The sequence below is a fragment of the Herpailurus yagouaroundi genome, unplaced genomic scaffold (genome assembly GCF_014898765.1).
Source record: "Herpailurus yagouaroundi ecotype Mexico unplaced genomic scaffold, PumYag 221, whole genome shotgun sequence".
Lineage (NCBI taxonomy): Eukaryota > Metazoa > Chordata > Mammalia > Carnivora > Felidae > Herpailurus > Herpailurus yagouaroundi.
Genome location: NW_024412452.1, coordinates 11,497,613 through 11,513,775, shown reverse-complemented (window position 1 = coordinate 11,513,775; position 16,163 = coordinate 11,497,613). Strand labels below are relative to the sequence as shown.

General features: G+C 40.3%; 1 protein-coding gene across 9 annotated transcripts in view; it reads right to left on the bottom strand.

Moving 5' to 3' along the window:
• EXOC6B (exocyst complex component 6B) overlaps positions 1-16,163 on the bottom strand; it is a 616,421-nt gene that overhangs the window by 143,672 nt on the left and 456,586 nt on the right. For 7 of the 9 annotated variants that reach the window (XM_040458548.1, XM_040458544.1, XM_040458543.1 and 4 more), the window contains one exon: positions 14,734-14,807. In XM_040458548.1, coding sequence (XP_040314482.1) covers positions 14,734-14,807 — 74 coding nt within the window. Of the gene's footprint in view, positions 1-8,613; positions 8,850-10,581; positions 10,762-14,733; positions 14,808-16,163 lie in introns of those variants that run through there. The other 2 variants (XM_040458550.1, XM_040458549.1) reach the window with 2 other exon arrangements.

Here is a 16,163-nt window from a genome sequence, read left to right as displayed (position 1 = left end):
TTTTAGAAGTATCAGTCTCACCTTTCTTATTAGATTGTAATAAGCTAAATTTAAATGATGGATACATCAAATTGGATTGCAAAAGACATACCACAGGACATGGCAGTGAGAACTGAAAATTGGACGCTGGTAAAGTCATACCCTCATTGATGTTCATGAGCCACTCAGTATTTTTCACGTGTACAAAAAAGAAAACAGTGTGGAAGAAAAGAATAAGGTACCCTCTAGTACCTATTAAGTTAACCAAAACACTTAACATTTACATATTATAGACTCAATGTTGGTGAGGCTAATGTAAAACCAGTGCACGAACACACAGCTAGGGTTCTGTAAGTTGGTATAATCCTTTGTTGTAGGAACCAGCAATACATTGAAAAGCCATACAAATGTTTTTATAACTCTTGTATAAATAAATTACTTTTAGAAGTAATTCAGATTAAAAAAATCCTCAAAGTATGAGTATATATCTTACGACTTCAGCGTAAAAACAAAACATTAGACATAACTTCTAAGTTCAAAAATAATAATGGCTAATGATAGAATATAAAACTGATGACCCCTTCATAAGAAAGACTCTAAGCAAATTAAGAATTAAAAGACACTTGCTCAACTGATGAAGGACATTAAAAACTTACACTTATCATTATATTTAATGGTGAAAACTGAATACTTCCCCAGTAAGATCAGGAACAAGGCAAGGATATCTGTTCTCAGTACTTCTATTTGACATTGTGGTGGGGGTCCCAGTGCAATCAGGCAAGAAATAAAAGGCATCTAGTTTGGACAGGGAGAAGTAAAACTGTATTCAAAGATGTCATAAATGTCTACCTAGAGAACGCCCCCAAATATATAAAATACCACTAGATCTAATAAGCGAGTTTAGCAAGTTCGAAATTCAAGGTCAACATACAAATCCCAATTGTGTTTCAATACACTAGCAATGAACAATTAAAAACTGGCATTAAAAGAACAACACCATTTACAACGAACATGAAATACTTTGAGATAAATCTTACAAAACACACGCAAAGTTTGCTGAAAAATACAAAGCACCGATGAGAGAAACCAAAGACGTAAGTAAATGGAGAGATAGACTATATATGTGGATTAGAAGATTCAATAGTGCCAGAATGTCCATCCTCAAACTGATCTAAGAATCCAGCAAAATCCTAGTCAAAATTCCAGCAAGCTTTTTTTGTAGGAATCGACAAGTTGATTCTAAAATATCTGTGTAAAGGACTTAGGATAAACAGAAGAATTTTGAAAAAAAAGATGGAGTTCATAACATACTATCTGATTTCAAGATTAATAGAAAAGTAAGATCAAGACACAGTAAAAGGACAGACACAGATCAGTGGCACAGAACATGAAGTCCAGAAATAGCACAATACGTACATGGTCAATTGACTTTTTATTAAAAGTGTCAGGGCAAATCACCAGTGAAAGCATAGTCTTTTGGAATGAGCAGGGCTGGAACAACCATAGGTTCTACATAAAAATTCAAAACATAACCATATCTTATACTGAAAAATTAATTCAAAATATTATCATCAGAGACCTAAATGTAAAACTTAACACTATAATCTTTGGAGAAAACATAGGAGATATCTTTGTAACTTTGGATTAAGTAAACATTTCTTAAGATAGGACACATAAGTCTATGTGTCCTAAGCAATGAAAAAAAAATGATATCATTATTAACTATGTATTATTAAAATAAAAAATGCAAACTTTTCAGAAGATACTGTTAAGAAAACAAAAAGCCAGACTGGGAGAAAAAAGCTGCCAAACACATAACTGATAATGGACCATTAACCAGAATATAGAAAATTCTTTTACAGCTCAATAATAAGAATTAAGAAAAATTTTTTTTATTAGTTTTCTTTATTTTTGAGAGGCAGAGAGAGACAGAGTGCATGTGGGGGAGGAGCAGAGACAGGGGAGACACAGAATCGGAAGCAGGCTCCAGGCTCTGAGCTGTCAGCAAAGAGCCCGATGCGGGGCCTGAATTCACGAACCGTGAGATCATGACCTGAGCCGAAGTTGGACACTCCACCGACTGAGCCATCCAGGCACCCCAATAATAAGAATTATTTTAAAAACTGGACAAAAGACTCAAACACTTCACAAAAGGAGAGAGATGGATGCCAAATAAGTATACAAAATGAAATTCAGCATCAATAGTCACTCTGGGAATATGCATTAAAACCACCCCAAGATCCTACTACATACCTAATAGGATGGTACAAATAAAAAAAATCGACAATATCAAATACTAGTCAGGGTAAAGAGCAACTGCAACTCTCATATATTCCTGACGGAAACGGAAAATGGTAAAGGCACTTTGGAAAAGAGCTTGATAGCTTCTTGCAAGTTAAACATATACTTTCTCTATGACCCAATTATCTCGCTCCTAAGTATTTATTCTAGAAAAATAAAAACACATGTCCACACAAAAACCTTTACACAAATGGCTTTATTCATGAAAGCTCCAACTGGGAACAATTCAAATATTCATCAACTGATGAATGAGTAAACAATCCCTAAAATGGAATACCATTCTGCAATAAAAATGAATGGACTACTAATAAATGCAACAATATGGATGAATCTCAAAAGCATTATGCTAAGTGTGAGAGGCCAAAATTAAAAGTATGATTCCATTTATATGACAAAACTATAGTGTCACAGATCAGGGCAGTCATTGCCAAGAGCTGGGAATTGGAAGAGGAGACTCATTGCAGAGGCATAAAGAATTTTCTGAGGATGGAAATATTCTTGGTTTTTGTGGCGGTTATATAATTGCATAAGTTCGTAAAAATTTACAGAGCTGTATATCTAAGAAGGATTAATTTTACTATACGTAAATTATGCCTCAATAAACCAACAGACAAAAGACCGTCACACCAAGCGTTGAAGAATATGTAAACACCTGAGCTCTCGGTCACTGCTGGTGGGTGTGGAATATGGCACAGCCACTTTGGAAGAGTTTGACATTTTTAAAAATAAAGTTAAACATACACTTACCATGGACTCAGCAATTCCACTGCATGTACTACCCAAGAGAAATAAAAACATTTATCCACATAAGCACTTGTACATGAATGCTCATAGCAGCCGTGTTCATAGTATTCCAAGACTAGAAACAACAAAATATTAATAAATACAACAGGTGAATGACTAACTAAATTATTATATATCTATATAGAGAAATTTCACTCATCAATTAAAAAATGAGCTACTGATACATTCAATACCATGGAGGAAGCTCAAAATACTACACGGAATGAAAATAAGAATATAAATTCTAGAATTTTATAGATACAATGTTATTTTACATTTTTTTAGACTTACTTTTTAAAATCAATTTTATTAAGATATAATTTATATACAATAAAAATAAACCTATTTTAAGCATACAGCTCCATGGGTTTTGATAAATATATACATCTATGTAACTACCACCACCACCAAGAACATTTCTATCATCCCAAGAAGCTCCCTTGTCTTTCTTTCTCATCAGTCCTGTCCCCTTGTTCCCAAGCACTGATCTACTCTCTGTCCCTATAGATTAGTTTGTATTTTCTAGAACGTTATATAAATTTTAGAATTGGATTATCAAATAGTTCCTTTTTATTGATGAGTGACACTTAGGCATATCATAATTTATGTAGTCATTCATTATATTTATGAACTAACGTACTGAAAACAGACCCTGGGCTATAAAAAAAGAAGACTTTATAATAATTTATAAGGCTTAAAATGCTGGAGTAAGCATTAAATAAGATAACATAATCATGTTACTTAATATTTAGTAAGCGTATAATCAAAGATAGCGGGAAACTGCATCTTAGGTCAAATAATTTGCCAAATGTCACAGCTAGTAACCCAGGTCTGTCCAATTCCAAACTTCACGCTGTCCTAATGCCCAGTACAGGGTTCCTGGAATTTGTGGATATGGGAGAGTCCTAATTTTCCCAATGTTTAAGGGGTTGAGACATAGAAGGGGGACACTAGAAGTTTAAGAGGCCAACCGAGAGTTTTGTTTCTCCACACTTACAGGATTTGGAAAATTGCTAAGTGTTCAGCATTTAGAAGAGACTAACCAGCTCTCTGCTAACCTACTGGGAACAGATCTTAAGTCCCCGGATTGACTAGGATCTTGCCTATGTAACTAGTTTGCCAGAGCCAGTTTTTCTTTTCCACTGGATATTCTTAGCAAATGTTACAGAATAAAATGTGAGAAGGGAACACCAGAAGCTAATCAAGGAAAGTGAACTGTCCTTTTACACCAGTGCTACCAGAAGGGCTTCATGACCAAGTTCAACTTCATTTCACGCATAAGAATCCCTTAGTCATATCATCCTTCTCTCTGGCCATATTCTCAATGAGTCATTTTGTTCTTGAAATCAAGAAAGACTAAGAAAGAAATGATCCTGGTTAATCAAGAAGGAGCTACTTTAAAAATGAGACTCTCACAGATCTGTTTAGTTGTGTCTGAAATTGGTCCCTTTGCAGCTCCCTGCCTCATGATATGTGCCCTACACAAGGCTCCTTCCTAGGTATACCTGTCTCAGGGAGTCAGTCTTTCCTGACTCTATCTTTGCCTCTGCGACTTGCTCAGTCTGGATTGCCTTCCAATGTAGCTTTCTTTCATTTGGTTCCTATTCCATCTTTGCTTCCCCCTTGAGACTTAACATTTCAGACTATCCTTTTGGTTTCCTACTTTACTGATGTTGTCTGGTTGCCCTTTCCCAGTCAGTCTTATCTCATTTCTTTATGCATTCCTAGGAAGCTGCCTAGAAGGAGGGTTTTAATTTTCAGATCAGGGTTGTAGATGCTCTTTTTGGTCCTTGTTCTCCAGGAGCCCAGGCTTGCAACTGTGGCTCCTAGGTAGTGAGTTCTTTTACAGTTAAGGGGGCTTCTTCCTTGGCAAATTGAAATATGCCTCAATTCCCTAAATCTGGACCTTTGTTGTCACTCTCTGCTGCCCTCCAGCGGCTGTCAATAGATGCAGTAGTTAGTTAGATTGAGGCCTGGCTCTTTGCCCTTTCCAGGCTTGTAAGTGTTCTCTAGTAGGACACTAAGGCAGTGCAGTTAATGAAGATGAGATGTGTGTTCAGAATCCATCAGGTTTTATTTAATGCTGCCAGTACTCCTGCGACAGACTTTGATACCACTGCTACTTCCAGGGAAATTCATTGGTAATGACTCACTTGACCTTTCTCCCGAAGATGTGATTATCTCAGAAAATCCACAAATTCCACGTGTGTGGGTTTGCATATTCAGGCTGTGTGTTGAGATACGGGAGAAGCCTCCCAAGTTCCTGAGGCTTGGCGTGTTGGGAGACGCAGACAGCGGTGCAGAACTTCACGCTAGCCCAGGCAGCATGCCTCACAGGTCACCTCGGTCAGAGGATCACCAACGCTGTCCCTGAGCAAAGGGAGAAACTACCAGGTGGCTTTCACTACGCTATGCTTATTAGCTCCTCCCACAAGAGCTTGAAATGGAACAAAACTCTAGCCTCTGAACTGACAGACTTGGCTATAAGGCTATCCAGAGTGACACTGGCACTGCGCCCACTTTAAAAGCAGCCATCATGCTATTGGAGCAAAGGGGTAGAAGACAGTTCCAGACTAGATGCACACTTCTGGAAGAAGTATGTCTAGCATACACTGGAAAGGCTGCTGTATGCCCTGGTGGAACCCCTAAGTGGCCCAGCTTTGCCAAGTAGGAAGTGCTAGACAACTCTGTTGAGCGAGCTTTAGATTAGACTTCCTATCTAACCCGAGACTGTGCCAATCTGGGTTAACGGCAACAATGGATAATGTTAACCTGGGGTTGGGGCAATCCATGAGTCAAAGGCCAAACCCAATGTATTGTTCATGGGAAAACACATCCAACGTCTGGTGTTTTGTCTCCTACTACCCAAAAGATTATCCACAACTGCTCCTAGCTAGCTAAAGTTCCTTCCACATAACTTCTTTCCACATTAACTGCTATTAATACAGCTTAAGGACCCTGACAGGGCCCACAGCGCCTGTCATTCATGAGTCAGCATTTCCAGACACACAAACTGTCTATAAGAGGGAGGGCCTTCAAAGAGGCTCAGAAGCTACCACTTTACCAAGTACAAATGGGCAAAGAACTGAGTGTCTCCCACCTACATTCGTGCTAAATGGCTAAGCTTCCTCTCTGAGGAAAAGCAAAGCCCCTGGAAAATACAAAGCGGTGTTCATCAGACCTTTCACCTTCCTTTCATGGACCCCAACTATTCTCCACTGTGAAAAATCAACGAGGAATCTATCTCTTATAAACTATCATGATCTCAATGTGGCTGGCATCCACTACTAATACATGCTCCCTTTTCTCTGATTCCCAACCTCTTGAAACAACTCCATGAGACTTTAAGAAATTAGACTTCTGAATTGCTAAAATGATTTCCATAGTGAGAGGACAATGAATAGAAAATGGCCATCCACACATGCTATGATGTCATTTGGACCGTTAAAATGTCTGTTTTTTTTCCCTAGCATTTAAATAACATCGTACATGATTTCCTATATCAAAGAGTCGCACCTGCTCAGATATTATTTCATGAGATCCTGGTCTGGAAAAAAAAATGGATTCTATGTAAAATCAAAACAAACAAACAAACAAACAAACAAAAAAACCTCAGACAGAATTTCTGAGTGCATCTCCTTCCCTAGATGAGAGGTTAGTATGAAGTGAGACAAAGTTTCAGCAGTTCTAGAATAGACTTTCCTCCAATCAACCAAGGGCATTGGGTAAATCCCAGAATGTGTTACATACTACTGGCAATTCCTTCTATAAATTTTCCATGGCAGCCCAGTTACATCAGGAAAGGTACCTGATTTTCAGTGGCAGCAGCAGCATCTATCTCAGTGGCTGAAGACCTTATCTACCTGTGCCCATCCTGTGTGTGCTGATCTAGCCTTGGCTTACGTGAGGTCATAAGTCTAGCTCGGTGGAGTCTATTCTCAGAAACGTTCCTATCTCTGTTTTTTACAGAACCAGACCAAAGGCGTAAGCTTTCCCCAGCTCGGGAACAGGAATCATTTGCGGTCAGAGATTCCTTTGAGGTTAAAGGTATCACCCTGGTGCTGTCAAAATAACATGGGCACAACAATTTTGTCAAAACAACCAGAAAACCCTACTTTCAAAAACCAAAGGACCACCCTCTGAAGCGTTTCAAGATGGCCATCTTATGTATGCCGGGTTGCCAAATCACAGCTACAGGTTCTTTTCTGAAAGCCTGTGTATCGGTGTACAACAGACTTGGGCTGGCCCTGGAGATTTGCAGAAAGCTCTGCGGCTGTCCCTAAAACTGACCAATACAGCATCAATATAAAAAAACATCAAAATGGAGACCAACTGGCATCCCCTTGGATGCAGTTGTTTTATTCCCAACTACACCACTAGAGTCACTGTAATAGTGCTAGGGACAATGTCCAATGAATGAATGAATACTTCTGATTTAGGGAGGTCTATAAAATTTGCTTGCTTTATCTATGTTGAAACATGGACTAGGGTCTGTAGGAACTCTTAGTACCTCTGTCTCAACAAAGAGATTTGTGCAGATAGTCTGATATTATTACTTTATCTTCTTCCAACCACCAATGCCTTTGGGATAGGATGACTCTGTATTTCATTTCTGAAATGACATTTAACCCCATATACATGCTACCACACCAGCAGTGCTGATGATCTTTTCTAAGATAATGTGCTTACTGGCTTAAACCATTCCTTCTGACCCCTCCATCCACATTAGTCATAGTAATGGCATCTTCCAATTCCATGAGTTATCAAGCTATTTGATTTCTGAACCCTGGTGCAGATGACTCCCAGTTTTACAGGCCACTATTTATTCAAGATCATACACAATCTGAAGGTCAACAGAATATTTCAGGTGAGCACTTGGGAGAGTAGTTCTACCTCCAGCGTTACTGGCCCATATACTTCACTACCAGAGGATTTGAGGATTTACATACCACTCTGTTTTCCTCCACCTAGAACATCCTTTCACAAAAACACCCCCCTACCAACTCTCCCCACACCTCTCATTTTCTCCACCATGACTCCTTGGCAACTGCTCAGTAAACATTTAGGAAAACTATAGGCCATCCCCCGCCCCCCACCAAAACCTCCAGATTACATCCCAGCAAGTTAAAAACCAGTATTAAGAAGTACATGTGGGAAATGACTTTCTTCTTGTTAAATAGGGCTTAACCGTTGTGACGAAATGTAGAAGATTGCCACCTGAGGCCTTTTTAAGATGTGGGCCCGCCTTACCCTGATGCAGGCCTCCTCTGTAGTTTTCTAAAAGTTAGGGGTTGTTTAGACTGGCTAGGGAGAAACCTTAAAAAAAGAAATTCTATTGACTATATATCATCTTGTTATGTGTGGTATCAGACAAATTCAGTTTTTCTATCAATTGGTATTCTACTGAGGCTAACACGTAAGTGGTTATTAAGCAAAGTTAAGATTTTTCCACATGAGCCTAGATCAGTAGAGCAAAGGGGGGATGTTCCTCTTAGTGGGAGTGGTTGTTCATTAGACTTGGGAGCAGAAAAAAGAAGAAAAGTAGGCAAGTTGATTCAAAAACCAAAACTTTACTGAACAGAATGAAGACAGGCTGGGAAACAGGAAGGGCAGTTCTGCATAGTTAGTTTCTGAGCTGTTCCCAGGTTTCATACCTGACGGAGCGGACGGTCCTGATTTCACTTTTACGCCTCTAACACGAACATCAGAATTCTTTCAACATCTCCAAAGAAATATACAACTATTTCTCTTAGGTCCTAGAGTTGTTGTTAAGGCAAGTTAAGTGCCTGCAATGGAAATGCACCGTGTTTACTTTAGTCAGAAGGTTTAGAAATTGGGGAATAACTGGCCTAGAGGGAATGTCACCAGCTCCATCTAAAAAAAGCCACAGATATCTTGGGATGGCTTTGCTGTTTGAGAGTCGTTGCCAACAAGCTCCATTCAGGAGATCTGATGCAATGTCACAACCTAGTTCATTCAGCTCTATAAAAACTTAGTATATCGGAAGTAAGCAACAGTTGGGGCCAAGGAACAGAAAATAATGTGATGCTACTAAAGAAAAGAATCCACTCAAACCTTTTCCTGTTGGTCAAATATGTACAGTGAACAGCCAGAAATTAAATGAGTAAGATAAATAATTAATTATCTAGGGAAGTTACGATTCCCTCACAGTGAATGTAACAGAAATGTGAAATGTTTCAGGGTAGCCTACAATAAGCAGTGTTTGCTGAGAAGGAGAAGACATAAACAAAACCAACCAAACAAACAAACAAAAAAACAGGTCCATGAGGAAGCTGAATAGTAAAAGTAAGAAACGAAGAAGAGAAAGTAAGAAATGGGGTTTTATTTTATTTATTTATTTATTTTTTCAACGTTTATTTTATTTTTGGGACAGAGAGAGAGACAGAGCATGAACAGGGGAGGGGCAGAGAGAAGGAGACACAGAATCGGAAACAGGCTCCAGGCTCCGAGCCATCAGCCCAGAGCCTGACGCGGGGCTCGAACTCACAGACCGCGAGATCGTGACCTGGCTGAAGTCGGACGCTTAACCGACTGCGCCACCCAGGCGCCCCAGAAATGGGGTTTTAAAAAGATTAGTCTAAGACTTAAAAAAAAGGAAAGATAGTCTAGATCCTAGTTAAAACAACTCCATATATGTTTTTAAACAAAACTTAAAACCGGCTATTCTCTATGCTTAAAACACTTTCCTCCCTCACCAATGCCTGGTTTCTATCAGTTGAACTTTCCACTATTTTAATGCAGTATTTTTTTTTTAATTTTTTTTTTCAACGTTTATTTATTTTTGGGACAGAGAGAGACAGAGCATGAATGGGGGAGGGGCAGAGAGAGAGGGAGACACAGAATCGGAAACAGGCTCCAGGCTCTGAGCCATCAGCCCAGAGCCTGACGCGGGGCTCGAACTCACGGACCGCGAGATCGTGACCTGGTTGAAGTCGGACGCTTAACCGACTGCGCCACCCAGGCGCCCCTTAATGCAGTATTTTATAACTACTTAGGCTCCCGAAGACCTCTCCACTCCATGGCCTCTTTCTGCAATTATAGATGCATAGTTTGTATAAAGATCTTATATCCCAACCGGAGGATAAACTGAGGTTGATTTCCCCGCTCTTTGATTTTGGGCTGGCCCTGTGACCAGCTCTAGCCCATAAGATGTGGTGGGAACGATGGCTTGCCAGTTCCAAGTGTAGACCTTAAGGGGCCTGCATATTTCCCCTTGCTCTCTTAAAACCTACCAATACGCCACGTGATTACGCGTGGGTTAGGCTGCTGGCAAATGAAAGACCACATGGAGCAGAGAAGAGTCAGTCTAGCTAAGACGCCCTAGACCAGGCAGTTCCTAGTGAATCTAGTACCTGACCTCAAGGTGTGAGCCCACAGAACCTATCCTAATTGCTCATCTGTAGAAACCTGAGTTAAATAAATGATTCTTCTTTTAAGACAAGGCATTTTGGGTGCTTTGTTATGCAGCAAAACACAACGAAATAATTGAAACATATGTAATAGCTTCATCCTTCCAATGTAATGCTCACTACAGACGGACTTATATTAAAATTAAGTATTTGCTGATCACTCCTCTGCTCCTGGAGGTCAGAGACTGTATGATATTCACTTCTGTATTCCCACAGCACCGGGGTTGTGCTCTGTTCACGGTAGGCACTCAGAGTTTGACAAAATAAGCTGAAATGAAAATCAAAGGAAGTTCAAATTCTAATATACATTAGTATTATCTACTGAATGCTTAACAAAAGAAGAAAAACACAAACCAGAGTACTGGTAGAGAATCCAGTCACTACTGAGAATCCGCTATGGACCTTGTATGGTAATTCCCAATGATGAAACATTAAGGGCTGGCAGCTACTAGTACTTGGAGTGCATATGCCACTTCAGGATAGCTAATAAGTGGGCCCTTTAAGTTGTCCTTGTCAAGATCTAACATTAACCCGAAGTTGGACTTTGATAGCGATTCACACACATATTTGAACACATGAATGTGAAGTCATACTGCAATCCTCCTTTTATGGACCTGGGACATTTAGTGGCAAAGGAGATTTTGATTTGCACTGTCTAATTCACATTATCATTAACAGCAGGTTTTCTAAGCCTAGCAGTCTGACAAATGAGATTTGCACATAAATGTACATTAACTATGAAGTGCTGTACGCATATAAAATATCATGAAAGCTTGTGTAGTCAAGATGTCATTTCACTCTTTTCCTTAAGAAGTAGGAGACTGAGAATAGACAGGACAGGTGGGAAAGGATGAATCGTTTTGCTATCCGTATCTAAATTGAGTCCTAATTGAACTTCTATAGCTTTTAAATGACACTGTGCTATTACACTCTATGCAGAGATGATCTCATCAAATATTCTGTGTTTTGATTATTTTAAAATTATTCACTTGACAGTGTCTGAAACACTCTAAAGCAAGGCAACACAAAAGTACGATCAGAATGAACATGCTCATAAAGCAGTGAGGCAGATACAGTCAATGACAGTAAAAGAACACCCTTGCTGCACTGTAACCGTGGTGCTTTGCATGGGTGCACACCCCAGAACTTGCCCTAACTTTAACTTCTTCCTTTAACTTCTGCCATGCCTGCTTAATATTGTTACGTCAGACTCAGAAAGAACATGATGATTAAGTCAGTCACTAAGCTAGAAAACTGAATCAGGATCTAATGAGGTTTAGACCGGTTAGAATGATAAAAATCTGTGTTGTTAACAATGTGAAAGAAACACATAGACCGAAGAGAGTAGAGTCTCCAATCTGTTCCGTAAAATTGCATGTGTGAGGACTCCTTGAGGAGTGGGTCTCAATGCTATACATGTGATAAAGACTCAATTGCTAGCAGAGAGGATGCTCAATAAATCAGGAGAGGAAGCCTGTCCCCGAAATTGTGATGCATTAATAAAAACATAAAGAACCAGAGGGTCAGAGTTCAGGGAGACAGATTTTAGCCAACTTAAGAAATATCTTTCTAGGGGCGCCTGGGTGGCTCAGTCGGTTGAGCGGCCGACGTCGGCTCAGGTCATGATCTCTCGGTCCGTGAGTTCGAGCCCCGCATCGGGCTCTGTGCTGACAGCTCAGAGCCTGGAGCCTGTTTCAGATTCTGTGTCTCCCTCTCTCTGACCCTCCCCTGTTCATGCTCTGTCTCTCACTGTCTCAAAAATAAATAAAACATTAAAAAAATTTAAAAAAAAAGAAATATCTTTCTAATAATCAGGTTGTCATAAGGAGGCCCTTGCTGTCTTGGGGTGGTGAGTCTTCTTCAAGGAGGATACACAGGCACAGTCTGGGTGCTACACATGGTTTCAAGTATCAAGTCAAAGGTTATCCTGCATGATTTTTCAAATGAGCCCCAACCCCCAAATTCCATAATTCTATTATGGGATTCCGAAGGAAACATGCAGAAGGACAACATACTCAAAGGCACTTAATCATGCTTCATTTGAGGTCCAGATATCTCCTTTGGAAACATACTCCCAGGTTTTCTCCTGATAGTTTGAACATCTCCATAGTTCAGAAGAAGTCCCCTTTTAAAAAGATGCTCATTTTAAACAAGTTGTGAGAACAATGAAGATGGACTGCAAAGAGATCAATATTTTCAGAAGAGAACAGGGAGGGATAATTTTTCTCACAATGATTCCACCTACCTGGGGGCTGCTAATAAAGAGCTACAGCCTGAGAGCTGGGGAAGTTTTTCAAATGGTCTAGGTTAGGAAAGTTATTGTTTTAACAGAGACAGACACAACTAGAAATTAGGTGATTGATTCAATAGGAAGAGACATACTCTTGTTCTTAGTAAAATTTAGGAGTTTTGGTTTCTCCTGCTAAAATATCATAAAAGGAAGTCTGAGAACAGAAATGTAACAGCAAGTAGGAACTTAAGCATAAACACCAGTGCTCACTGAGAGCCCACAAATACTTGAGCATTCGTCCCCGGCTCAGATCCACCTTATTTTGGCTGTGTTTTCTAACTTACTCCCTTAGTTAACATTTTCTGTGAACACCAGTTGCTTTCCATAGGGACCAAAAACCACAAACTAGAGAGAATGACCACACTTCCTTCTCATGAATAGTGAGAAAGGAAAAATTTTTTCCTTGGATGTGGCTCTCCAATGAAATTCAGTTTCTGCTTTCCAAGAAAAGCCAATTGGCTCAGAAGTTTCTGAGAAGAAACAAGGGAGAAACAGATAGCACTCCACAAAACCCTAAGGCAAAATCCCAATCTCCCAGTCTCACATCAGCCAAGGGGTTAAAACCTGAATGTCTCAGTTGAGTTGCTGAATCCACAGGTGGAAGGTCATAAGTGTGGAAAGAGATACTCAGCTCCATTTGTGACCATGCTGGGAAAGCCTTTATGTGTACGAGAACCCCCACCTCGGCCCCCAAATATTAAGTTGACACACGTTTCTGGGACGCGGCTTGAATCCTCAAACTTTGGCGGGTCTATAGAGACACAATTTTCTGTTTTCTGCTTAACAGGGCTTTCCAGAATTGTCATCAGATGACAGATTACACCACCCATCCACAAGGATTCAGGGGTAGCTCAGGCCATCCATTATGGGTTAAAAGCTGTTCCAGCATGAATCGAGTCACAGTGGTAAGGAGACTACCAATACAAGGGGTCCTATAGCTTTAAGAAATACTCTGGGCATCTAAAAGTTTTCAGAATGCAAACTATGTCAGCTCTGAAAACAAGAGGCACTGCATCATTATGGCAGGAGAAACAAAGCCAGCCCCCTTTTTAAAACAGACAAAAAAAAAAAAGATTGTTTTAATAGGAGAGAAGCATCAGTCATTGATTCTTACTTCATTCACACTTTCTATCCAACGCCATCCATCTTCAGAGTGAAGAGATGACAGAGCCCGGTTAACTCTCTCCCTCTTTCGGCCCCCGCCCATCCTGTTCCTCTCTACCCAAACCACCGAGGCCTACCAACCTGCCCATTTTGATCTGCAAGCAACAGCCCTAGAGAATGACTCTTTCTAACTGATGGGCTCGCAAAGCTCAGGTATGCCTGACGACTGGCTTTCATCAACACTACTTTAACAGGGTTGCCTGTCAGGTTAGCATGACTGGTCAGGGCCTTTGCTAATCATCTTCTAAAACCACCACTTAGTCACTCTTGGCTGACCACATTCTACAAAGGAGGGGATGGGAAGACTGAAGGCAGCAGGGAAAAAGTCAACAAGCCAAACCAACCATCCAGAATGTAAAATATTTCATTTTTCTTAAATGCTGCTGCCCTCATTATCTACAAACAAAAGTCCCCAGGCAGGCTGTCTCTGCATCAGTGCACCTGCTTAGCATTGGTCTGCGGAGTTATCTTTCTGCTGTGTCTGCAGAAGCCAACTATAGCACAATGGGTCACATCACTTGAGGGTCACTTGAGTCCCTCTACGCTCTGGGTCCCTCCTCCCACCTCCTGCCTTCCCTTCTACCCACAAAACCTTTAACTCCACCATAGCTAAGGATCCCAGATAGCTAAATAAAAGAGGTGGCCTCAAACACAGGGAAAAACCCTTAGGTCTCCAGTGTGAATCGCCAACGCCAATCCCCCTCCCCTCCCCTTTTCCTTAAGACCTGATGGTCTTCAGTCACACATCTTAAAAGAAAAACAAAAAACAAAAACACAAAGACTTACTTGTCTCAAGTCGATGAAGGCCAACTGCAGCGTGTCCTCCTGGAACCCAGGCACCGGGCCGGATCTGGCAAACTCTGTGGGAAAGAAAAGAGGATAAAAAGCGCCTTTAACTAACCATGGACAGGGAGATTGGCAGACGGATGACAGGGAAGACAAGAGAGGCTGGGGGAGAGGAGGACCAAGCTTCTAAGGAGTCATGTCTCTCTCCCTTCAGCTTCTTTGTTTGCCCTTCAAAATTCGTGTCATCAAAACACCATTAATTCCAGCATCCTGACAGCAAGGAAACTGTACTAATTCGACCTGAAATTTATTCCCATGAGCCGCGCTGGGCTTCAGAGTATTTGTTTTGTGAATGGACAAACAACTTGCAAAGGAGGAGGGAGTGGGGGAGAGAAAAAAGTTTTTCCTCTCAACACAATAAAATCTTCAGCTGTGAAACTCTTTTCAGTTCCGAAAGCTATTTATATTTTAGATCGCTGAAGGAATTTTCTAATTTCACGCCTGTCACCTCATTCCCCAAGCATTTATCAAAAAATATTCCCTGCCACATCATTAATTATTCCCTCACTGATTATTTGTATTATCTCATGACTGCATTATTGCCAACACACACACACACACACACACACACACACACACACACACACACGCAGAAGCTGTCCCAACCCACTGCTTGGCTCCTGAGCAAAGGAGTACTTGCAGATATGAAACGCCTACCTAAACAAATCTCATGGCAAAAGCTTACGGAACATTTGCACATATCCATCCTACTAGTGTACTCTTTGTCCTTGACTTCTACTTCTATTCCACTCTCGAAAACTCTTTTTTTTCTCTTCCCTCTACCCCAATTTAGTCTTAGGTCAAAGACACCACATGAATGCTATTTGCAATTTACAGTAGCGCCTTGGGTCCATGCTCAGTTTATGACTCTGGCTTCTACATCGTTAACAAGAAGATAACTGCACGGGCTATAGGGACAGACACTAGTAATAGTTAAGAATGTCAAGTTTTATCGTCCCTAAGCCCTGCTTATTATGAAATCAAAAGGTCTTGTTTAAGCTCCCTACACACACACCCATACCACACACACCACACACAGAGAATGAGAAAATTCAAGAGTTGGACAGTTACTATGTCTTGAATTCTCTCTATAAAGCCAAAGTGTGATGGACATTTAACATCAATCTACCATTTACCTCAAAAACAACTCCAGTATTGGCTCAAAGCAAATACGAAAAGGAATGTTTTCAATTACGTTTTATTCCAGGAACGAATTTAAGAAATTATACAGACTTAGTATCATACTTTTTTTTGAAATTAAATAAAATCCATCAAGCTACCTGCATAAATGCCTGGAAAATTACTTCCAACATCCAGTAGCTGGACAGATTTAAATGATGATTTGTGAACAACTATGGGAATCCCTGTTT